Source organism: Hemicordylus capensis, chromosome 16, assembly GCF_027244095.1.
Source record: "Hemicordylus capensis ecotype Gifberg chromosome 16, rHemCap1.1.pri, whole genome shotgun sequence".
Taxonomy (NCBI): domain Eukaryota; kingdom Metazoa; phylum Chordata; class Lepidosauria; order Squamata; family Cordylidae; genus Hemicordylus; species Hemicordylus capensis.
The window spans coordinates 8,855,634-8,880,272 of NC_069672.1; the positions used below are offsets into that span (position 1 = coordinate 8,855,634).

Below are 24,639 nucleotides of genomic sequence, written 5' to 3' on the forward strand. Positions count from 1 at the left end.
CTTAGAGGGAACACTGTGAGTCCTTTGGGCTTGGGAACAGTCTTATTACATGAAACCATTAGTAGACTGCAGAAGCTGTACTTTGAAAAAACACTTAGATTTAGTGTTTATTTCAACAGTACAGTTTTGTGGCTCTTTGCACGGTGGTTTTCTTAAGAGAAGGCCTAGAAAAATAGGAAGGAAGGTATTCAGGGGGTTCAGAAGAATGAAGTGCATGTTAATTATACTGGAGTTAAGTGTGGTGGATTTGCTTTTGTGTTTAATATAGTATGATTGCCAACATCATTTGATTTTTAGAAGTTGTTTCTATTCTGCTCTTCCTCCAAGGAGCCCAGTACATGGTGGCTTGTTCTCATAACTGAGGTGGGTTACACTGAGAGAGAAATGACTGGCCTACAGTTGCCCAGTGAGTTTCATGGCTGAATGAGGATTTGAACTCGGGCCTCCCCAGCCCGTATCTTATTACACCACAGTGGTGTGGCCCTTGGGGTTGCTTATTCCTAACCCCTGCCTTAAGCAGGTTTTGAAATTCCATTTCTATCCAGTTTTTCTTCCATGGAGGAATGTGACATGGACTTTCAGATCTCCCACACTGACCGGACCTGTTTCGCTTTGAGAACCTGGCCACTTCATGTACCCTTCTACCAGAACCTGGTAACTTGTCCCTCTTGACAAAAACAGCAGAGAGCTTGTTAAAGTTCAAGATTCACATTTATTTCACGTTTAATAAGCAAAACAGACTTGGCTGAAAGCAAAGGAGGACATGCGGTCTCTTGCATTCCAGCGCCTGATATTTTACAGAAAAGTTCCAGAGATAGAGCGCGCACAAGCACACAGTTTAGGGAGTCTTCAGACTCTACAATATTGATGCATACCAAATGCCACTGCTAACTGTAACTGACCAGTAGACGGCAACTAACTTGCAATAAAGTGACAGTTTGAGCGCTGTTGAAAAGGTTCATCCAAAGATGAGATTTGGGTCCAGATCTGGTATGCACACCTTCCGGGAGGGTGGCTTGCTATTCATTCCCTTTGAGCAGTAGCCCCCTACCTCGTGCCATTTGGGGCAGCTTTTGGCACAGGTGTGGGCACCACTGATATGCCCTCCTGCATGGCCCTTTGGATCCTAGCCCTAGGCCATCAATGCAGTACTATGCTAATCATATTGTCTCATACTTCACCTTAGAGTGATAGATTTGTATAACTTTCATCACAACACACCTATAGTCTCCCGCATGGGCATTTGTTACAGGCATGCTTTGGTGCTGTTGATCGGGCTGAGACTAAAAAGAGTATAAAGCTACCCCCAAATTCCCTTTACAAAAACTTGATTCTGTGTGGCAGAAATTCATCCAAAAGCAGACACTGCTGCACGGGTGTTCAGTGAGACGTTGTGCTGTGACAAGAAGCCCTAATTAGGGGAGTCTGCATCTGAACTGGATCAGGTACCGAAAAGGCAAAGACGACCACTCAACTTCATGTCAAGTCACAAATGTGCGGCCGCCAAAGCTTAGCAGGAAGTGAAAATGGCCACGCTGGCGAAATAGCTCATGGCCTGTCCAACTGACAAGGAAGCCTTTTGAGGGATGGGTGTGTATCCCTTCATCAAGGAATCTCAAGCACACATGAAGAGGAAGCTGGGATGTGGTTACACAAGGGAGAAAACCCAACATGAACATGCTCTCAAACATACGGCTGGCTGTGAGACTAGGGGTGTGCACGAACCAAAAATCAAAGTTCGGCTCAAATTTGAGCCGAACCGGTTTAGTAGAACTAGCCGGCTGGCCCATTGTGACCGAATCGGTACAGCTAGTACTTGTAAAAAGGAATCCTCACCGGATTCCCCTTTACAAGTACAGGGGTGGGGGATCCTGACTCCTGTGAAGGGGCAGTGAGAGAGGTACTTAAAGGATCTGCTTACCCGTGTGGCCACTCACATCCAGCACAACCTGTAACTAAAGCATGCACGATCCCCCTCCTTTACCCAGCCGCTCACTCAGTAGCGGGTTGTTTTCCGCCTTCACAAGTAGATGCCCCTGATTTGGTCCGGAAACGAGTCTCTGAACTGGCCTGTTTCGGCGCTGAACCGTTCGTGCACACCCCTATGTGAGACACAGAGAGGGATGGAAAGGGCTTTCGCTAAAGTATTCTAGGTGGTGACATTACATGGTGAAGAGCAGGAGAGAGACTTAATTCTGGACTCTAACTGTGCTGCATAGCCACCTCATAGTCCAACACATTAAATGAACATGATCAGCAAGGCGGCTGTGGGGCTAACTGAAAACTAACCAGATCGCCTCTGCATGCTTCTCTCCCCCACTTATTTCCGGGGATTTGTTTGGCAGTGTTCTCTTCCCCAACTCTGAGAGCCGACTACCTTGACTAGCTCCTTAGAATCCAATCTTGCCTCTCGTCATCGAATAGCCCAGCTTGGCCTCGTTGTTGATGAAAGACATCAATCCCAAATAGGTCTCGATGAGGAGCGGGCGCTCGAGGATCAGAACTCCGTTCGCTCTCCCCGGGAGGGGGCACTCCTTGTGAGCCTTCTTCACCGCTTGGATCAGTTGCGTCTTGAAGTTCTCCAGCTTAAAAAAAAAAAAAAGCATCAGATGAGGAACTGACAATTCTGACGGCAGAGGTTCTAAATCATTCTAGCGCCATTCAAACGTATTGTTTCAACTCAGTATGCAGTTCAATGTATCATCCCTACCAACTGGGTCCTTGGAAAGAGGATGGAATTCTGGTCCTCTACTCCGTAGTGGGAGGACGCTGGCCAGGAATCTAAAGAACTTCACAACCAAGGGAAGGATTGCTGGTCTTGTGGTAGCAAGCATGAGTTGTCCCCTTTGCTAAGCACAGCCTGCCCTGGTTTGCATTTGAATGGGAGTCTACATGTGAGCACTAAGATGTCCCCCCAGTTGTTTTTGGACTACAACTCCCACAATCCCCAGCCACAGCGGCCAATAGTCAGGGATTATGGGAATTGTAGGCCAACATCTGCAAGAGGGCTGAAGTTGAGCAGGCCTGCCCGAGGGGACGGGGTGGCTCCGGGTAGAGCAAATGAGGTTCCAAGTTCCCTCCCTGGCACCTCCAAAACGGAGCTCCTGCCTGCAACCTTGGAGAAGCCGCTGCCAGTCTGTGTCGTCAATACTGAGCCAGATGGACCCAGCGTTCCCTCTAACGGGAATTCCCTGATGCTGTCGACTACAACTCCCAGAATCCCCAGCTGCAATGGCTTTTGCTTGGGGATCATGAGAGTTGTAGTCAACATCTGGGAATCCCAGTTAGAGGGAACACTGCATGGACCTATGATCTGACTTGGGACAGCATCAGGCAGCTCCCCATGTTCCTGTGATGCCCGCTTAGGCTTCATAATCAGTCTCTCTCCATGTGGTATGGCAAACGGCTTTTGCAACTGAAGGTGTCTTTCAGAAGCTGTTTTTGTCCTTACAGCATGTGGGTCTACTAGTTTAAACCCAACTCCCATAATCCCTGGCTGTTGGCCACTGGCGGGTTGTAGGCCAAGAACAGCTTGGGGGAGCCAAAGCTGAGCAGGCCTGCCCTATAGAATACTAGGGATGTGCATGGAACCAGCGACTGCCGGTTCAGGGGGGGGGGTTAGCTTTAAGGACTGGGGAGGGTGCTCTTACCCACCCCCTGCCGGCATTGCGTGCTGAATCGGTCTTGCGAGGCAGCTGCATACCTCCTTGCTGCCCCGGTGCGTCCGTCCTTAAAGCTATCCCCCTCCACACCTCTGAACCGGCGGAAACACCCGACTTTCGAACCGTTCGGGGGTCCATAAAATGGCCTCCGAACCGGTTCCGTGCACGTCCCTATAGGATACTCTCTTACCTGGCAAAGAGATGCAATCTTCTCATCAACATCAGCCATCGGATGTTCTGTAAAGGTAGCATATGGCACGTTCGTGGACCATGGATTCCATCTGTTGATGAAGGAGGCACGGCTTTGCTTATCCCACTGAATCCGAATTCCAATGCCTTCCCGCCTGAAAAGAGAAAGAGTGCTCATACAAGTTTAAGAACGTAACAGCAGCCCTGCTGGATCAGGTCCAAGGTGGCCCGTCTAGTCCAGCATCCTGTTTCACACAGTGGCCCACCAGATGCCTCTGAGAAGCCCACAGGCAAGAGGTGAGGGCAGGCCCTCTCTCTTTCAGTTACTCCCCTGCAATTGGTACTCAGAGGCATCCTGTCTCTGAGGCTGGAGGTGGCCCATAGCCCTCAGACTAGCAGCCATTGATAGATCTCCATGAAGTTATCCACACTCCTCTTAAAGCCATCCAGGTTGTTGGCTGTCCCCACATCTTGTGGCAGAGAATTCCACAAGCTGATTATGCTCAGCTTAATTTCCATGTGTTACACCGATATCCTACCTTTCCCCCAAGGGAACCAAGACAGCGCTTGGGGTTATGGGAGTTGTAGTCCAAAAACAGCTGTCGAAGGTTCCAAGTTCCCTCCCTGGCAGCATCTCCAAGATAGGGCTGAGAGAGGCTCCTGCCAGTAACCTTGGAGAAGCCGCTGCCAGCCTGGGTAGACAATACTGAGTGAAATGGACCGATGGTCTGACTCAGTATATAGCAGTTCACAATGTAACCCTTCTGTTACAAACCTTCAGCTCAGGCCATATCACAGACATTTTTTAGCATGAGTATGTGTAAAATCCACACACGCACAACTGTTATTTATGAGACAGGTTACTCCGGCCACTGGCTTACATCCAGATTAAGTTACTTATGAGTATTCCCATTGAAATAAACTTTCTGGGGTTAATTCCAGATGAAATATGTGTGTGTCATGGATTTCAGTGACCTTCAAGCACCCCAGGGGTTTGCATATACCCTGTTGGGAACCTGAGGAATACCACTTCTCTTCACACAGTGTGCAACTATTTTAAGCGGATGTTCCCTCCGTGTTTAAAAGCCATAGGCTTTGTCTGTTTAAAAGAAAAAGACGTCTCCCCTGAAAATTGTAGCAGTTTGCAAATAATAGAAATATGGAAAGGAAATAGCCTGCAGGCTCAAATATCTCCTAGAAGCCAGATGCTATTGTATACCGCCATCAATTACAACCCTTGTTCCTTTAGTGTAGCAGCGGCACAGAGCAGTTAAGAACCAAAACCACACAGCCCAGAACTTACTTATTCAAAGATTTCGGAGGAAACTGAAATTCTCCAATTGAAATGGTGTCAACGGCATTCAGCGATATTCTGGTCACTTGCTGACACTGCAGATTGATGAAGTCGTATTTACAGATCAAGAGCGACCAGTCGGTAATTAGAACCAGACGTTCCTTTTCGTTATTCCAGTGGTCAAGCCTGGGGAGGAGAAAAGATGACTCCGTGTGGGTCCCAAAACGGGACAGAACAGGTAGATGTTCTGCTACTAGGAGAGGAAAAGAGCTACCTGAAGCTACTTGCTTTGTTAAAAACTAGAGCCGAGAAAAAATTCTGCTACCTTTCTTAAAGCTGTAACATACAAATGCCAGGAATGTTTATATACCACTTTTCAACAAGAGTTCCCAAAGAAGTTTATATCAGTATAAATAAATTGTTTCCATGTTCACAAAGGGCTCACAATCTAAAAGAGAAACATAAAATTCTTTTTAGTATGATTTAGGATAAGATTCCAGCAACAGCCACTGGAGGGATGCTGTGCCAGGGATGGATAGGGCCAGTTGCTCTCCTGCTCAATCAAGAAAATCACTTTTAAAAAGGTGCCTCTTTGCTCAGTTAGCAGTGGGGCTCTCAAACTTGGCTCCCAAATGTTAAGGCTACAGCTTCCAGCTTGTGGCTGTGCATGATGGGAGTTGTAGTCCAACAACATCTGGGGACCAAAGCTTGAGAACTCAGCCCTGACAAAGAATACGTGGACTTGGACTTACTATTTTTCTAAGCCATTGGCTGTGGGGCCACCACTTAGGAGGCACCTTAGAGGAAAGTGGCCTCCATATCATCTCTGGGCCCTCTCAGTGGGGAAGCACTACAACTCCCATCATGCACAGCCGCAAGCTGGAAGCGCCGCAAAACAAAGCGACACAGAGCGAGACAACAAGAACGGCTCTTAGGTGTTGCCTGTTCTTACTTACAGGAAACAAAAATATCGTTCTAAGAGGTTTCAGGAGAGACCTTTGCAAGGTTGGTGAAAGCCTTCCTGCCTTGCTCAGAACAAGTTGGTCCGGTTCCTAAGCTCGGCATCTGAACAAACCAGAATGCTTAGACCGCTCACATATGTTGCTACTTTGGACAACTCCGGGCTATCACAGCCGACTTCCTCCTGTTGAAAAGGCTTCTCCTCCTGCTAGTTCACAATATATCGTTGTATTTTGCACATGCCTCTTCACTCCTCATTTCCGAGATGCAAGTCACCGCCGGGGCTCAATCAGCCCCATGATTTTAAGCTTTGTTGCTGCCACCAAGCAGACTTCGATATTTCTGCGGGCGGAGTCTACTGAAACACCCTTCCAACCCTCTTGTCGCGTGCAAAGTTAGGGTGTCTGGAAAGGCTTCTAAGCGTGGGGTGGGACAAACCTACAGAAGCCACAGATCACTAATGGCAAAATGAGAAGTTTTGCTTTCTTTAGCACAAAAGAAACAGCCGCCATATCAGCATAAAGGCACAGAGAAAACAGGAGAAACACACACCCAACCTAACCTGCATCTCGTACTGCTCCTGAACCCAGAGTCCTTACCAAGAGTTTGCTTATTATCACCCCTAACCGGCTTCTGCAGCAAAGCATTCCCCCTTCCTCGGCTTCAGGTACGGCTCTTCCTTTCCAGTACTGGCGGTTCAGTTCTGGACTGTTCCTTCCGCTGCTTTGAGGGTGATTCAGAGCTCGAGAGAGTGTTCAGCTTAACTTTCCCGGGGATTTCTCAGCTCTAGTTTCGGCAGCTCTTCTCACCTGGCTCTCCAAAACTCTTAACTCGCACTACCCCTCTGCTGCAGGCAAGCCTTTTATTCTCATTCCCCCCTATTATTCTCCCCTATTATTCCTATTATTCCATTCCCCCTTATTATTCCTTTTATTCCCATTCCCCCCTATTATTCTCCCCTATTATTCCATTCCCCCCTATTATTCCTCTCATTCCCCCCTATTATTCTCCCCTATTATTCCTATTATTCCATTCCCCCTTATTATTCCTTTTATTCCCATTCCCCCCTATTATTCTCCCCTATTATTCCATTCCCCCTTATTATTCCTTTTATTCCCATTCCCCCCTATTATTCTCCCCTATTATTCCATTCCCCCCTATTATTCCTCTCATTCCCCCTATTATTCTCCCCTATTATTCCATTCCCCCTTATTATTCCTTTTATTCTCATTCCCCCCTATTATTCTCCCCTATTATTCCATTCCCCCTTATTATTCCTTTTATTCCCATTCCCCCCTATTATTCTCCCCTATTATTCCTATTATTCCATTCCCCCCTATTATTCCTCTCATTCCCCCCTATTATTCTCCCCTATTATTCCATTCCCCCCTATTATTCCTCTCATTCCCCCCTATTATTCTCCCCTATTATTCCTATTATTCCATTCCCCCTTATTATTCCTTTTATTCTCATTCCCCCCTTTTATTCTCGTTCCCCCCTCCAAGTTTTCTAAACCAACCAACACAACTCAAATTCACGCCATTATTTTAAAACATACTGGATCCAACCAAACCTCCTCTTCCCTTCCATTTTAACCAGTACAACCCTTCTCAACTTAAGTGGCGCAGCGGGAAAATGCTTGACTAACAAGCAGAAGCTTGCCGGTTCGAATCCCCGCTGGGATGTTTCCCAGACTATGGGAAATATCGGGCAGCAGCGATATAGGAAGATGCTGAAAGGCATCATCATCTCATACTGGGCGGGAGGAGTCAATGGGAAACCCTACCTGTATTCTACCAAAGAGAACCACAGGGCTCTGTGGGTGCCAGGAGTCGAAATCGACTTGACGGCACACAACCCTTCTTCCTCCCAAACCAAACTGTAGAACAAAAGCTGTGAACATTTGAACCCGGCATAGATTTTTAAAACACATACGTATTTTTTTTTAAAAATATGTATTCAAAACAGAAATCTATAACACAAAAAGGAGGCGTCACAGGCCTCATGCCTTTGCACCCTGTTTTGTTGAAAAGGATAAGGGAGAAAACACATCCACAGATTCTTTCCCTCGGATGTTACTTACTCAGTCAGTAGCCACACACTTTGTACTTCTCCATCTTCAGCAGGCATCACAACCACACGGATCTCATTGACAGCTTGCTCTATTGTTCCCGGCTAAATGGAAATGAAAAGGAAGCAGACTGTAACCACTCTCACTCACTGCCCCCTGATATTGCGGGGAATCATTTTTTTCTTTCAACTTCAGAAAATTGTCCAGCATCTTGAGGCACCAACGCTCAGCAGGCTGGTTACAAAGTTGTGTCGAACGTAGTGGAATCTGTGGGATAATCCTAAGCATAGGAAGAGAGCAGGCCTTGTGGTAGCAAGCATGACTTGTCCCCTTTGCTAAGCAGCGTCTGCCCTGGTTAGCATTTGAATGGGAGACTACATGCATGAGCGCTGTAAGATATTCGCCTTAGGGAATGAGGCTGCCTTTAAGGGTGGAGAGCTGACCTCGTGGTAGCAAGCATGGCATGTCCCCTTTGCTAAGCAGGCTCTGCCTTGGTTGATATTTGAATGGGAGACTACATGTGAGTAGTGTTTCCTCAAAGGTGTGTGCACATGCACACACTCACAAGTTTTTTGGTGTCCACTCAGTCAGTTTTAGATCTCACTCAGGTCTCACTCTGAATGCAGGTCCGTGCACACTGCTTTGGCACTGCTGCCCAGAACAAAACCCGTTCCACACACAGATGAAAACAATTACAGAGAACACTGTGTGTGAGCACTTTAAGATATTCTCCTTAGCAGATGGGGGTGCTCTGGGAAGAGCAAGTGCATGCAGAAGGTCCCAGGTTCCCTCTCTGGCAGCATCTCCAAGATCAGGCTAAGAGAGACTTCTGCCTGCAGCCTTGGAGAAGCCGCTGCCAGTCTGGGTAGACAATACTGAGCTAGATGGATCAAGGGTCTGGCTAAGTATATGGCAGCTTCCCATGGTGCCTCAGAACTCACTCCTCTTGTTGGTTGGCAAGTAAATACAGCACCAGTTCTCTAGGACAGAGGTGGGCAACGTTGGCTTTCCAGTGGTTGTTGAACTACAATTCCCATCATCCCCAGCCATAATTAATAAGCAGTTAAAATCAGATTCTTAAGTAACTCCAGGTGCAAAGTTGTAATACTCTATTTGGGATGGGCCGGGGTCCTTCATTAAAAACATGCTCCCCCCCATAAAATAAAAATAAAATAAAAATCATTCATTTGGCTTCTGGCTTGGAAACATGCCAATGGGCACTGCAAAAGCCCAAGAGGTGAGCTGAAGAAGAAATTTTAAGGATCTTGATAAGCTGCTTGCCTCTCCCCCGAAACTGCCAGAAGGAAACATTGTTATGCACTGCAGTAAGAGCCCCAAGAAGGGGACAGTATGGAGGAGAGGGCGGAGCAAAAGATACCAAACAGCTGCTTAAAGTTATGACTGCCTTCTCAATCTGACCCCAAAGTCCATGTAGCTCATTATTACAGAGCACAGGAAGCTGCCTTATACCGAGTCAGACTCTTGGCCCAACTAGCTCAGTATTGTCGACACTGACTGGCAGCGGCTTCCCCAAGGTTGCAGGCAGGCGTCTCTCTGGAGACCATGCCAAGGATCAAACCTGGGATCTTCTGCATGCAGATCAGATTCTTGACCACTGAGCCACACATTGTTTTGATAAATATCTGAAGCTGTCTTACATGGAGTCAAGTCACCTGTCCATCTAGCCTAACACTGTCTGGCAGCGGCTCAACAAAAGCTCAGGCAAGGAGATCCTTTTCTCAGGAACACAGGATGCTGCCTTCTACGAGTCAGACCCTTGGACCCTCTAGCCCAGGATTGTCAGGTTGCAGGCAGGAATCTCTCCCAGCCCTATCTTGGAGATGCTGCCCGGGAGGGAACCCGGGACCTTCTGCACGCAAGTATGCAGGCACTTCCCAGAGCAGCCCCATCCCCAAAGGGGAATACCTTGCCCTGCTTAGCAAAGGGGACAACTCATGCTTGCTCCCACAAGGCCAGCTCTCCTCCCCTTGATTCTCCAAACACAACTCCTAGGAAGCTGCCTTGTGCCAAGCCAAAACACGGGTCCATCGAGCTCCACATCTCCCAGTGCTCATGCATATCATCCCACCCTCCAAATGCAAACCAGGGCAGATCCTGCTTAGCCAAGGGGGGCAATCCATGCCCACTACCCCCAGATCTTCCACCCCCAAGAGATCTTTTTTTACAGGGAGCCAACTACCACTCCTGCAAACATGTATATACCACTTCCCAACAACAACAACATCATAAAGTCTCCCCAGCGGTTCACCAGGCTGCCCTTGCCCGGGGAGGTTCTGCCAGCTGTTCTTGACTACCACTCCCATAATCCCCAGCTGCCATGGCTTTTGCTTGGGGATGCTGGGAGTTGTAGTCCGCCACCTCGGGGAATCCCAGTGAGAGGGGGACACTGACCACCCCCACCGCTGCGGAGAAGCCCACCACCAGCAGGTCAACCTAAAAGGGTTTGGCTCCCCCCCCCCACCGTGCCGGCGGCCGCCTGCGGTAGACTGCCACTGCGCGGGGAGGCTCCACGGGGCGGGTGGAAGGGAAGAGAGAGAGAGAGAGAGAGAGAGAAGACCAGGACGGACCCGGAAGACGAAGTACTCCTTGAGTCGGCCGCCGCGGGTGGGGTTGCGCACGCTGAGGGGCCGCAGGGTCTGCCGCGGCGGCGGGGAGAAGGAGCGGAGCGGCGGCTGCTCCTCGCCGGCGCCTCCTCGTCCCCCCGGCGGCGTGAAGGGCACGTCGGCCTCCGCGGAGGGGGAGGAGGGGACCAGCAGCGCCGCCTCGGCCCCGGCGCCGTCCACCGAGTCGCGCAGCTGCAGCATCGCGGAGAGCGAGGCGAGAGGCCCAGCCAGGCCGCCGCCTCTTCCCTCGCAGACCGGGCTGGCTCGCGCTCCCCCTGGGTCTCTTGGGGGCGCGGCCGCAGGCCGAGTGGGAGGGGCCTCCGCCGCGCCGGCCAACCGCCTCCCTTCCTGGCTCCCTTGGGGGCGGGGCCGCCGGCCCGAAGGGAGGAGCCTCTGCCGTGTCGGCCAGCCGCCTCTCTTCCAGGCTCCCTTAGGGGCGGGCCCGGAGGGAGGAGCCTCGGCCGCCCCGCCGGCCAACCGCCTCTCTTCCTGGCTCCCTTGGGGGCGGGCCCGGAGGGAGGAGCCTCTGCCGTGTCGGCCAACCGCCTCTCTTCCTGGCTCCCTTGGGGGCGGAGCCTAGAGGCCGAAGGGGTGGAGCCACGCGGACGTCCCGCACTCTTCTCTGGGTCGCTCAGTGGGCGCGGCGGCCGCTGCCTTTGGAGGAGGAGCCTGGGAGGCGGGTCTCTTCTGCGCTTCCTCGGGGGAGGGGCCGGGAGGCGGGGCGGAACCCCAGGCAGCGCCCCGCCGCCTCTTCTCGTGTTCCACTCGGGGGCGTGGCCGTAGGCGGAGGGGGAGGAGCCTCGCCGTCTCCTGTCCTGGTTGGTGCCAAATTGCCAATATGGGTTGGGCTTGCTCCCTCTTTGGGTCCAGGTGGGGTTCGTCTCTCTCCTAGCTTCGCTCTCTGCCTCCTCCTGCTGGGCACGAAACTTCTCTTGCTCTGGCCGCCCACCAGCGGATTTGGAACGGAGCAAGCGGCTTCTCCCAGGCTGCAGGCAGGAGTCTCTCTCCGCCCTCTCTAGGAGATACTGCCAGGGAGGGAATTTGGAATCTTCTGCTCTTCCCCAGAGCGGCCCCATCCCCTAAGGGGAATCTCTGATAGTGCTCAAACATGTCGTCTCCCATTCACATGCAAACCAGGGTGAACTCTGCTGAGCAAAGGGGGTACTGCTTTGCAAGGGAACCTTCTGCATGCGAGCATGCAGGGTGCTCTTCCCATAGAGGTCCCACCCCCTGAGGGAATCTCTTGCAGTGCTCACACATGTCTCCCATCCAAATGCAAACAAATGGCAGACCCTGCTTAGCAAAGGGGGCCATTCATGCTTGCTACAGAGGATCCTGACGACCCCTGCACAACTGCTGTGCAGTGGGCAAGAGATAGACTGGTTGCAGACCAGGTTTTGCCATTTCCCCTTCTCCTAGAATAACCCGTTATCTCAGTCCCTTCACTGGCCAGCGAGTGAGGTTCAGCAGACTGTTCAGGGCCACACACCCCACTCCAAGCCCCCTCCCCGGTGCCCCCTTCTGGGCTGTAACCCACTGGGAGAAGTGGGGGAAAGAACAAAGATGTGCTGTGGATGGTTAATCTGCTGATGCCAGCAGGCTTACCGAAACTGACATGATGTGGTTGCTGCCGTTGTCATCCTTTGGGCTTTGCTCTGCCGGCTAAAATGCCCGTTTTGGAACATAGGAAAGCTGCCGTATATTGAGTCAGGCCATTGGTCCATCTAGCTCAGTACTGTCTACACAGACTGGCAGCGGCTTCTCCAAGGTTGCAGGCAGGAGTCTCTCCCAGCCCTGTCTTGGAAATGCTGCCAGGGAACCTTGTTTTCCTTCTCACCCCAACTACAACACCAGCTACACTAAAGGGCATGGGCATCTATTGCAACATATCACAATTTCGAGGGCCCTTTTCCCTCTGTGTCTGCATTACCTTTTTCTCAGACTCTTTTAGAGGCAACATTTCTCAGAAAGGCCTTGACACTGAGGCAAGACCTGACAGGACCTTACAAGAACTCACAGGAAGATTTTCTCATGGGTACTCCTTTCTCATGGGCATGGCCATGATTTTCCTGTAGCCTGTGAGATCTCCATGCCACTGTAAGATTTTTTCAGGGGTACTGCTTTCTCGCGGGCATGGCCGTGATTTTCAAGCAGCCTGTGAGATCTCCGTGCCAGTGTAAGGTTTTCTCACGGGTACTGCTTTCTCACAGATTACTTGAAAATTATGGCCATGCCCGTGAGAAAACAGCATCCAAAGCCTCATATTTGCTGAATGAGTGAATGAATAAAAGTTGGTGTCTTGGTTCAAAGGAAGCTCATAGCACAATAAGTTACCATAAAAATGGCTTGATCAGGACAGCTTATTAGGTGTTATTAAGCTTATAGAGATGGGGATAGATTCAAAAGATTTCCTGATCAAAACTCAGATTTTCCAATTGAAAAGATCCTTCTCAGGATTGTATTGTATTGTAATTTTATTTACAGTCATTGACCAAACAGAGAGTCTCTGACCAAACAAAGATCTCAGGATCTTTTAATTCAGAAAAGGTAATACAAGCAGGATCTGCCCTGGGACACTACATGTGTGAGCGCTGAAAGACATTCTGTGAAGAGCATCTGACTGCTTGCGTGCAGAAAGTTCCAAGTTCCCTTGCTGGCTTCTCCAAGATAGGACTGGGAGAGACCCCTGCCTGCAGCCTTGGAGAAGCCGCTGCCAGTCTGTGCAGACAATACTGAGCTAGATAGACCAAGGGTCTGACTCAGCATATGGCCGCTTCCTATGCGGCTGTGTTGCTCCGTAGCTCAGCTTTGCAGCGAATCCTGAAATGTGATCCTCCCATCTCTGCTTAAACAGACATGACTCATGCAGGCCATTTCTCCATGGGATTGCCGTCCATGTAGGAAACGTGTCTCGTGTATAATCCTTGCGCGGAGTTTATTGCTAATCTATTCCAGACTCACCAGGGGGAGCTAAATGTCCAAACAGTTTGATGGGGGGAAATGCCTTCATCCTAGAATTGGCTTGTAAAGGATCCCCCCACACACACACCCCGTGAACATTTTTCTTTTTTAATGCTTGGTCTTCTTCCACTGGTAAAATATTTGTAATTCATTTAAGCCCTGACATCTATAAAGGAGCACTGTGTTTCTCGTAGCCGCACAAGTGTCCTCGTGGGGCTGTGGCTGGAAGGTCCTGGCATGAGCCTGGATGCATACGTTTTGAGTTCAGCCATCTCAGGCGCTCCTTTTCCAAGCCTCTACGATTGCTTTCCCTGTGCTGCGTTTGCATGGAGTGAGCAGAACGGCCAGATGATTTGAGCGTGCAGGCCAGTGCTGTCTTTGCTGTTTTTGCATCCATGCACTGTGTGTGTTTGCCTTTATTCCTTTGAATTGCTGGAAGACTTGACTGGAAAGGAAGGTCAAGTGTGCCATCGAGTTGGTGTCGATTCCTGGCACCTACAGAGCCCTGTGGTTGTCTTTGGTAGAATACAGGAGGGGGTGACCATTGCCTCCTCCCGCGCAGTATGAGATGATGATGCCTTTCAGCATCTTCCTAGATCGCTGCTGCCCCATATACAGGTGAAACTCGGAAAATTAGAATATCGTGCAAAAGTCCATTAATTTCAGTAATGCAAATCAAAAGGTGAAACTGATATGTGAGACAGACGCATTACATGCAAAGCGAGATAAGTCAAGCCTTAATTTGTTATAATGGTGATGATCATGGCGTACATCTCATGAAAACCCCAAATCCACAATCCCAGAAAATGAGAATATTACATGGAACCAAGAAGACAAGGATTGTAGAATAGAACAATATCGGACCTCTGAAAAGTATACAGTGTACTTTGCTTGATTGGCCAGCAAACTCACCTGACCTGACCCCATAGAGAATCTATGGGGCATTGCCGAGAGAAGGATGAGAGACATGAGACCAAACAATGCAGAATTGCTGAAGGCCGCTAATGAAGCATCCTGGTCTTCCATAACACCCCATCAGTGCCACAGGCTGATAGCATCCATGCCACGCCGCATTGAGGCAGTAATTGCTGCAAAAGGGGCCCAAACCAAGTACTGAATACATATGCCTGCTTATACTTTTCAGAGGTCCGATATTGTTCTATTCTTCGATCCTTGTCTTCTTGGTTCCATGTAATATTCTAATTTTCTGAGATTGTGGATTTGGGGTTTTCATGAGCTGTACGCCATGATCATCACAATTATAACAAATTAAGGCTTGACTTATCTCGCTTTGCATGTAATGCGTCTGTCTCACATATCAGTTTCACCTTTTGATTTGCATTACTGAAATTAATGGCCTTTTGCACGATATTCTAATTTTCCGAGTTTCACCTGTAGGTGTTTCCCATAGTCTGGGAAACATCCCAGTGGAGATTTGGACCAGCAACCCCTGGCTTGCTAGTCAAGTCATTTCCCCGCTGGGCCATTAGGTGGTTGATTGGAAAGCATATGGTGGCTTCACACATAATGTGGAGTCTTCTTGCAAAGTCGGTTCCCAACTTGCCTGTGAAACCCCCCACTATAGCACAGTGGAAGAGTATCTGCTTGACATGACATATATAAAGTGTATAACAACTACATTTATATACTGCTTTTCAAGAGGAGATTCCAAAGCAGTTTACGTAGAGAAATAATAAATAAAATAAGATGGCTCCCTGTCCCCGAATTCTGAGCAGAACCCTAACCCTGTCCCCGAAGGGCTCGCAATCTAAAAAGATGGAGAGCCAGCGTGGTGTAGTGGTTAGAGTGCTGGACTAGGAACGGGGAGACCCGAGTTCAAATCCCCATTCAGCCATGAGACTTGCTGGGTGACTCTGGGCCAGTCACTTCTCTCTCAGCCTAGCCTACTTCACAGGGTTGTTGTGAAAGAGAAACTCAAGTATGTAGGACACCGCTCTGGGCTCCTTGGAGGAAGAGCGGGATATAAATGTAAAAAGAAAAAAAAGTGGGGAGGGGGGGAGAAACATAAGACAGACACCAGCAACAGTCACTGGAGGTGAAGATGGAAGGAAGATTCTCAGAAGGAGAACCCCCAGCCGAGTGTGCAGAAGAGGGCATCCAAGATGATCAGGGGCCTGGAGCACCTTCCTTATGAGGCTAGGCTACAGCATCTGAGGCTCTTTAGTTTGGAAAAGGAGCGACCGCAGGGAGACATGATCCAGGTGTATACAACGATGCCTGGAGCTGAGCAAGAGGAGGACAGAGAGAAATTTCCCCCCCTCTCTCACAAGACTAGAACCAGGGGCCGTCCCATGAAACTGAACGTCGGGAATTTTAGGACTGCCAAAAGGAAGTACTTCTTCACACAGCACATAATTAATCTATGGGATTCTTAGCTATGGGATGTGGTGATGGCCAGCAGCCTGGATGGCTTTAAAAAGGGGCTTAGGCAGATTCATGGAGGACACGTCTATCAAGGGCTACTAGTCTGGTGGCTGTGGGCCACCTCCAGCCTCAGAGGCACGATGCTTCTCAATACCAGTTGCAGGGGAGCAAGAGCAGGAGAGAGGGCACGCCTTCATCTCTTGCCTGTCGGTAGGATCCGGGTGCCTAATCTGCATATGGTGTAAAATGGCTTGAAAATAATTTTTGAGCAGAATCGTGACTGCACGTTTTGCTCCATAACTCTGCTTCTACAAGGGCCAGAGCTTAGCTTTTTCAAAAAACAAATGGAATCTGAAATCTGGGTGAATCTGGTTGGGCTAAGCAATTTGGGTGAGATGCTTAGAATCCGGGGGGAACCCAGAATTTTGGGGGGCATGGCAACTCCAGCCAGCGTGGTGTAATGGTTAGAGTGCTGGACAGGGAGACCCGAGTTCAAATCCCCATTCAGCCATGATGCTAGCTGGGTGACTCTGGGCCAGTCACTTCTCTCTCTCTCTCAGCCTCTAACCTACTTCACAGGGTTGTTGTGAGGAGAAACTGAAGTATGTAGTACACGGCTCTGGGCTCCTTGGAGGAAGAGCGGGATATAAAATGTAAAACAGTAAATCTGGTGGGCCACTGTGTGAAACAGGGTGCTGGACTAGATGGATCAGGGCTGTTCTTAGGAGTGGTTGATGGTTATAGACCATCTACCATGAATCTTAAATGAGGAAGCTACAGTACATTTTTAAGAAAACGGCTGATGCCTGGAATCTTACTCATTTCAGGCACTAATCTGCGTTCCAGCACGAATCCGTCCCACTCGCTCAATTAATGGCCCTCGGACGAGAGCAGCTTTTTGTCCGGGGGGTGGGTGGGGGTGGGGCTGGAACCAGAAACGGGATTCTGTGTGTATTCCCCTTCCTGCACTCAGGTCCTCTGACCTGCAAAGCGGTTCCAAAGTCAATAAATAAAAAAAGAGGACTTAGACCGTTTGCCTGCCATATATTTCCTGCTCGCCAAAAGCTTAATGCCTCTTGCAGGTGGGAAGTGTTTTCTGCTTTCCAAGTATGAGATGTTTTAAAGAATTCCCTGAAATGTTTGGCCTGGAGAGGCATGTTTATGAAGGAGGGGGAAAGTTAGGCAGTGCAAGCTCCGTGGTACAGAGATGATCGGCGGCCATTGCGGTTGCTGATTTTGTATCCCACCCACCCCCGCTCCTTACTGGATTTGGGATGTCCGTAATCTAAAGCATAGGAACATAGGGAGCTGCCATATACTGAGTCAGACCATTGGTCTATCTAGCTCAGTATTGTCTACACTGACTGGCAGCGGCTTCTCCAAGGCTGCAGGCAGGAATCTCTCTCAGTCCTATCTTGGAGAAACTAGGGAGGAAGCAAGCAAGAATTGTCCCCTTTGCTAAGCAGGGTCCACCCTGGTTTGCAGTGAAAGATATTCCCCTGAGGGGATGGGGCCGCTCTGGAAAGAGAATCGAGGTTCCAAGTTCCCTCCCTGGCAGCATCTCCAAGACAGGGCTGAGAGAGACTCCTGCCTGTAACCTTGGAGAAGCCGCTGCCAGTCTGGGTGGACAATATTGAGCTAGATGGACCGATGATCTGATATAAGGCATCTTCTTATGTTCCTCAGTGGGAAAATTAAATGAAATTGATGAAATGTTGATAAAGGCTGGATCAGACTTGCATATGGTTCCCGAGCTGGGGGCCTCCAGATGTTGCTCAGTTACAAATCCCATCGAAGCCCAGCCAGAATAAATGGTTTACTGTGGTTGGGCCGGGCTTAGCACCAGAAGTGAGGCCAAAGTATCCTGAGCTGGATTCTGCCCCTTACACCTCCGTTCCAAGGGGCACTTCTGGTTTCCACCGAGAGACAGCCGTAACGTAATTGTGACTGGGGGCCGGATACTGTCCACTCAATGGCATCTGAAATGAAAGGTGTGAGAGTTTAGTGGGGGCATTGGATCTATGGTAACCGAGCTGAATCATTGCACTATGAACACACATAGGGATCTAGGAAGCTGCTATATACTGAGTCAGACCTTTGGTCTATCTAGCTCAGTACTGTCTGCACGGACTGACAGCGGCTTCTCCCAGGTTGCAGGCAGGAATCTCTCTCCGCCCTATCTTGGAGATGCTGCCAGGGAGGGAACTTGGAGCCTAGATGCTCTTCCCAGAGTGGCCCGATCCCCTGAGGGGAATATCTTACAGTGCGCACACATGTAGTCTCCCATTCAAATACAAATCGGGGCAGACCCTGCTTAGCAAAGGGGACAATTCATGCTTGCTCCCACAAGGCCAGCTCTCCTCTCTTTGCACAGATATGCAAAGCATGTGGTCTTAAAAGGTTAGTGTGCACCCCTGCCCGCCCCCCGGCCTGGGTACCTGGCCTCTTTCAACTGTAATCTACAGGGTACATATCAGAATTTCTTGTGGGTTGCCTTATCTGCTAAGGCTGCAATCCTGCACCCACTTCTGTGGGAGTGCCTGATGGAGCGAACCAAGCCCACAAACCCTTATGCCGCGACAAGTCTGTGGAACTCCCTGCCACCGGAAGTCCCCTTGGCTGCCTCTCTGGCCGTGTTCCGACCCTGTTTGCAGTTGTGTGCGTGTGTGTTGGCAGAGCGTGCTTATGCTCTGTGGACTTTGTTTGGCTTCCCCCTTGATTATTATTTGCTTTCACTGCACTGTTTAGAGACGTTTGGTTCTTGTTTATAATTTTTTTGTGTTCTTTCCTCTCCGTTTCTGTTTTTAGTCGTTGTAGGATACAAATGTCTTAAGTGACTGCAGCTGCGGTCCTGTGCAACTTACCTTGCAAGGAATTGAATACAATGGGCTTCCTTTTGAGTAAACATGCATAGGATTGTACTCACGGGCGTCTGGAGTGTGTGCACCGCTCAAAGGTCCTGCCGATGCCTTTAATTGCACCCGATCTCTGTTCTAGGGGCAGGCAAACCTTGGCTCTGCAGATGTCATTGGACTACAAAGCCCTTCACCCACCACAATATATTTTGACAGGCGATGATGGGAGTTGTAGTTCAAAACAAAAAAGACCCACCAAAAACCAAATACTAATACATTTAATACTTGGTATAGAAATAGACAGAAATACAATAGCCAGCATAGCATAGTGGTTAGAGTGTTGGACTAGGACCAGGAAGACCCAAGTTCAAATCCACATTCAGCCATGAAACTCACTGGGTGACTCGGGGCCAGTCATGTATCTCTCAGCCTAACCTACCTCACAGGGTTGTTGTGAGGATAAATATAAGCATGCACACCGCTCTGAGCTCCTTGGAGGAAGAGCGGGATATAAATGTAATAAATAAAGAAAGTGATAAATAAATAAATTAAATATATACAAACCAACATTGTTCAAAACAAGATCTGCTCATACATGTCTTGAGACAATAAGACACCCTATCTATCTATCTATCTATCTATCTATCTATCTACCTAACACATTTATTTATTTGCTTTATATATCACCCTTCCAAAATGGCTCATATAGAAACCTAAGATAGACACCAGCAACAGCCATTGGAGGGATGCTGTGCTGAGGACGGAGAGGGCCAGTTGCTTTCCCCCGTTCCATCAAGAGAATCGCCACTTGTAAAAAAGGTACCTCTTTGCTCAGTTAGCAGGGGCAACAAAATGCCACGGATCCCAGCGTTTCCTCTGGCAGGGGATGATGGGAGCTATAGTTCATCCATATCTGCAGAGCCAAAGTTGAGGATGACCCCTTTCCTAGGCGGAAATCCTGCACACATTTACCTGGGAGTAAGCCTTTGCTAAGCAGGGTCTACCCTGGTCTGCCTTTGAATGGGCACCGTATTCAGTGAAGAGTATCTGCATGCCTCTCTGTGAAGAACCTCTGCCTGCTTGCATGCAGAAGGTTCCAAGTTCCCTCCCTGGCAGCATCTTCAAGACAGGGCTGGGAGAGACTCCAGCCTGCCACCTTGGAGAAGCCGCTGCCAGCCTGGGTAGACAATCCTGAGCGAGAGGGAACAAGGGTCTGGCTCAGCATAGGGCAGCTCCCTCTGTCCCTCCCGAACTCTGTGCAATTTAACGTTTGCAGCCACCGGTCCTGAAAAGCCACTTGCCTCCCGCCTTGCAAGAAATCTGGTCTCTTTTTCTGTCCGAACCCTGCTCCTCTCTGGGCCGCGAGGGAGAGAGCCCGAGAGCTCGCCTCTCTCACCTTGGTCTGTGCATCCTGCGCCGGATTCAATCTGGAGGGAAGCATTTCTCTCGGGTTCCTCCTGCTGCAGCCGGCTCGGCTCCCTCCCTCCTCCCAACCTGGGCAGAGTTGGGAGAGGGCGGGAGGGATTCCTGACTGTCAGCCAGCTGGGGAAGGAAGAACCCGAGAGAGAGCAGGGCAAGTGGGCAGTTTGGTCCTTGTCTTGAATTTGGCTGGAAGGGGGTGCGTGGGGGGTGGTGTGGTGGAGGGAGGGCGGCTTCTCTCGCAGGGGGGCTGCTGGCTTGCCCGGATCAGCAAAGAGGCTCAGAGAGAAAACTCTTCTTCTATTGTGTGCAGGCGCTGTGGAATGCCTTGTGTCCTGCGGGAAGAGAGGGGAGCCGGATTCTTCCTCCTCCTCCTCCTCCTGGATCTGGCATTACCTTGAGGAGTCCGCTGCCTTCTTCTGGGGCTGCATCCCGCCGTGTGGGTCTTCTCTCCCTCCCAGACGCCTGCTCCTCGACCCTCTCCTCCAGACCCCTTGCCAAGGCCAGGCAGGACAGGCGCTGCACCTCTGCCTGAGGCTGGCCTGCCCAGTGGAGTGGCGGCCTGCGACTTGCCTTCCTCCATCCCTGGCACCGGAAAAGCCGCTTGCCCTGGGCAGGGGAGGACAGAGGGGGCTTTGCCAGCGCTGCTGAACTCCCCCCACCCAGGGTGTCCAAGAGACTTCTGCCAGCCACTGCGTGTGGTCCAGCGTTGTTCTTCTTAGAGGGGGATCCGAAGGGCAGACAACTGGCCGGCTCGAAAAGGAGCCATGAGAGCTTCTCCCTCTGAAGACAAGGGCTTTGCCGGGAAAGGGGCTTGTTAGGGTCACCTTGGTGGGGGCCCAGAGGAGCAGCAGCAGCAGCAGCAGCGATGGACTTCCACACCCTCTCCGTGTGCTTCGTTTTGGCCCTGAAATGGCCTTCAGCCACCTATGGGGGCAAACTGCTGCCCCATATGTAAGTAGCGAGCAACTCTTCTCTTCCCTCCCTCCCTCCCTCCCTCCCTTCTTGCTTTCTTCAATGTTCTTTCTTTCAATCAGTCAATCAATCATCTTTATTATGGTCATAGACCAGCATAAAAATTCATTCTTTCTTTCTTTCTTTCTTTCTTTCTTTCTCTCTCTCTCTCTCTCTCTCTCTCTCTCTCTCTCTCTCTCTCTCTCTCTCTTCATCAGTCAATCAATCATCTTTATTATGGTCATAGACCAGCATAAAAATCCTTCCTTCCTTCCTTCCTTCCATCAGTCAATCAATCATCTTTATTACGGTCATAGACTAGCATAAAAATCCTCCCTCCTTCCCTCCCTCTATCTTTCTTTCTTTCTTTCTTTCTTTCTTTCTTTCTTTCTTTCTTTCTTCAGTCAATCAATCATCTTTATTATAGTCATAAACCAGCATAAAAATTGTGAGTTGTGAGAAGTGACTGGCCCAGAGTCACCCAACAAGTCTCATGGCTGAATGGGGATTTGAACTCGGGTCTCCCCGGTCCTAGTCCAACACTCTAACCATTCACCATGCTGTCCGGGGAGACAGCTCCTGTTTGAGGTTGCTTATGGGAGGAGAGCTAGTCTTGTGGTAGCAAGCACAAATTGACCCCTTTGCTAAGCAGGGTCCACCCTGGTTTGCATTCGCAGTGGAGACTACATGGGTGAGCACTGGCAGATATTCCCCTTAAGAGATGGGGCCACTCTGGGAAGAACAGTTGCCTGCTTGCATGCAGAATGTTCCAAGTTCCCTCCCTGGCAGCATCTCCAAGATAGGACTGAGAGAGAGATTCCTGCCTGCAACCTTGGAGAAGCCGCTGCCGGTCTGTGAAGACAATGCTGAGCTAGCTGGACCCATGGTCTGACTCAGTATAAGGCAGCTTCCTATGCTCTATGTAGCGCCGTGGCTGAGACACTTGACTTGGAAAGTCCTGAGTTCAAATCTTCCCTCTGTTGTGAACTCACTAAGTAATCCAAAGCCATCTCTTTATTTATTTATTTGTTGGTTTATACATTTCTATCCTGCTCTTCCTCCAAGGAGCCCAGAGTGGTGTCCATGCTTATGTTTATCCCCACAACATCCCTGTGAGGCAGTTTAGGCAGAAAGTGAAGGAACTTGCCCAGAGGCACCCACTGAGTGTCTTGGCTCAATGGGGATTTGAACTTGGGTCTCCTCAGTGTTCGTCCAGCCACTACACCATGTCCAACCACTACGCCATGCTGGCTCTCTGCTTCCTCTCTCTACTTTGTTATCTCGGCCTCACTAAGTGGTGTAGTGTTTAGAGTCTTGGACTAGAACCGGGGAGACCCAAGTTCAAATCCCCATTCAGCCATGAAACTCATTAGGTGACTCTGGGCTGGTCGCTGGCTTCTCCTTCAGGCGATCCTACCTCAAAGGGTTGTTGTGAAGAGACAAATAGCTGTGTTTACCGTTCTGGGCTCTTTGGAGGAAAAGCGGGGTAGAAATATAAATAAATGAAAATCCTCCTCCCATCTGCAGTAAGATAATTCTTCTCCTTCTCCTTCTTCTTCTCCCTCTCCTTCATCTTCTCCTTCTCCTTCTCCTTCATCTTCTCCTTCTCCTCCTTCTCCTCCTTCTCCTTCATCTTCTCTTTCTCCTTCTCCTTTTTCTCCTTCTCCTCCTTCTCCTTCATCTTCTCCTTCTCCTCCTTCTCCTTCTCCTTCTCCTCCTCCTCCTTCATCTTCTCTTTCTCCTTCTCCTTTTTCTCCTTCTCCTTCTCCTCCTTCTCCTTCATCTTCTCCTTCTCCTCCTTCTCCTTCTCCTCCTTCTCCTTCATCTTCTCCTTCTCCTCCTCCTTTTCCTCTTCCTTCTCCTTCTCTTTCATCTTCTCTTTCTCCTCCTCCTCCTCCTGATATTGATATACTGCTCATCAACCAAATTTCTCCAAGTGGAGAAATGGCCCCATCTGGGAGGGAGACATGGCCCCACATGGCCCCGTTTGGGAAGGAGACCAAGCCCCTCGTGTCTGATGTCAGACACGGGGGCGTGGCTAGCCAGCCCCCTGCATCTGACATCAGACGTGGGGGGCGGGGCTAGGGGGCGCAGTGGTGGCCACACACGGGCTGCCGCCAGCCTCCCTATGCGCTCTCTCTCTCTCTCTCTCTCTCTCTCTCTCTCTCTATCTGTCTGTCTATCGATCAATCTATCGCCTGAAATGTGCCTCCCTAGTCAGTGTTTATTTCCTTCCTATCAACTTCTCAACCCCCTGGTTAATCTAAACCCGTTTTTGCACTGGACCGAAAGCCGATGGCTTTCGACTGACACCGTTCTGTGGGTCTTTGGCAAGTTCCCTTACAAGCTGGAGTTTCTGCCAGGAGAGCCGTTCTCGACTCAGCGAATTCCTCCGGCCTTTCTTGGTAACTGGAACCACTTCTTGAACAATGCTCTGGGCCCAAACCATCTTTCCCAGATGTTCTCCGCCCCGCTTCAGGGGAGGGCCGTGTGTGCGCTGGTGGGTCAGCTCCTGGCACCCTTTGAAAGGCTCCGGCAGGAGTTTTCCCTTCGTCCTGGAAAACCCATCAACTTTCTAAGACTAGCTGTTTTGTGTCGGCATCGCTCAGAACGGCTACAGGCAAGCGTATTGGGAAGCGCCGCTGTGGAATAAGCCCACCTGCGTTACAGCACAGTCAGAAGCCAGATCCTGCGGAATTAAGGATATATCCGCCTTTGTACGAATGGAGCGAACTAACCATAGGCACACTCATTCCAGTTTAAGTGGGTTGTTCCGAATGGGAGGCTTCCTTCTACTGGAGGGATCAAACCTGGGCCCTTCTGCATGCAAAGCAGATGCTCTACTCCATTAGCTATGGATGCACCCGCTGAACATCTGAAGCTGCCTGCTGAGTCAGACCCTTGCTCCGTCTGACGCAGTGTGCTCGACACCGACTGGCAGCAGCTCTCCAAGGTTCCAGGCAGGAGTCTCTCCCAGCCCTACCTGGAGATGCTGCCAGGGGTTATTGAATGTGGGACCTTCTGCATGCGGAGCAAGTATTCTAGCAATGAAATATGGATGCTCCTAATAGACATAGGAGGAGGATGATATTCTGGGAAACACACCAGTGGGGATTTGAACCAACAACCTCCTGCTCTCTAGGCAGGTTGCGGCTCTGTTTTCACCAGGAGTCGACATTGACTCAACAGCACAACCTTTAGTAGACATAGGAAGCTGCCTACTGAGTCGGACCCTTGGTGCATCTAGCTCAGTATTGTCTTCACA

At 50.0% G+C, this 24,639-nt stretch overlaps 2 protein-coding genes across 4 annotated transcripts in view; one reads left to right on the plus strand and one right to left on the minus strand.

The window, feature by feature from the left end:
• Positions 1–689: 689 nt before the first annotated feature.
• Positions 690–20,851, minus strand: TPRG1L (tumor protein p63 regulated 1 like). The gene is made up of 8 exons (XM_053281359.1): positions 20,817–20,851; positions 20,398–20,543; positions 11,529–11,737; positions 10,765–11,376; positions 8,189–8,280; positions 5,155–5,331; positions 3,853–4,006; positions 690–2,585 (listed from the first exon to the last, which is right to left on the minus strand). Exons 1-8 carry the CDS (start codon positions 20,849–20,851, stop codon positions 2,391–2,393), a joined length of 1,620 nt encoding a protein of 539 aa, XP_053137334.1. The 3' UTR covers positions 690–2,390.
• The window catches only part of MEGF6 (multiple EGF like domains 6), a 206,267-nt gene continuing 202,393 nt past the window's right edge, over positions 20,766–24,639 (plus strand). For all 3 annotated transcript variants that reach the window (XM_053281573.1, XM_053281575.1, XM_053281574.1), the window contains exon 1: positions 20,766–21,374. In XM_053281573.1, coding sequence (XP_053137548.1) covers positions 21,289–21,374 — 86 coding nt within the window. In that variant the 5' untranslated portion in view covers positions 20,766–21,288. The remainder of the gene's footprint in view (positions 21,375–24,639) is intronic.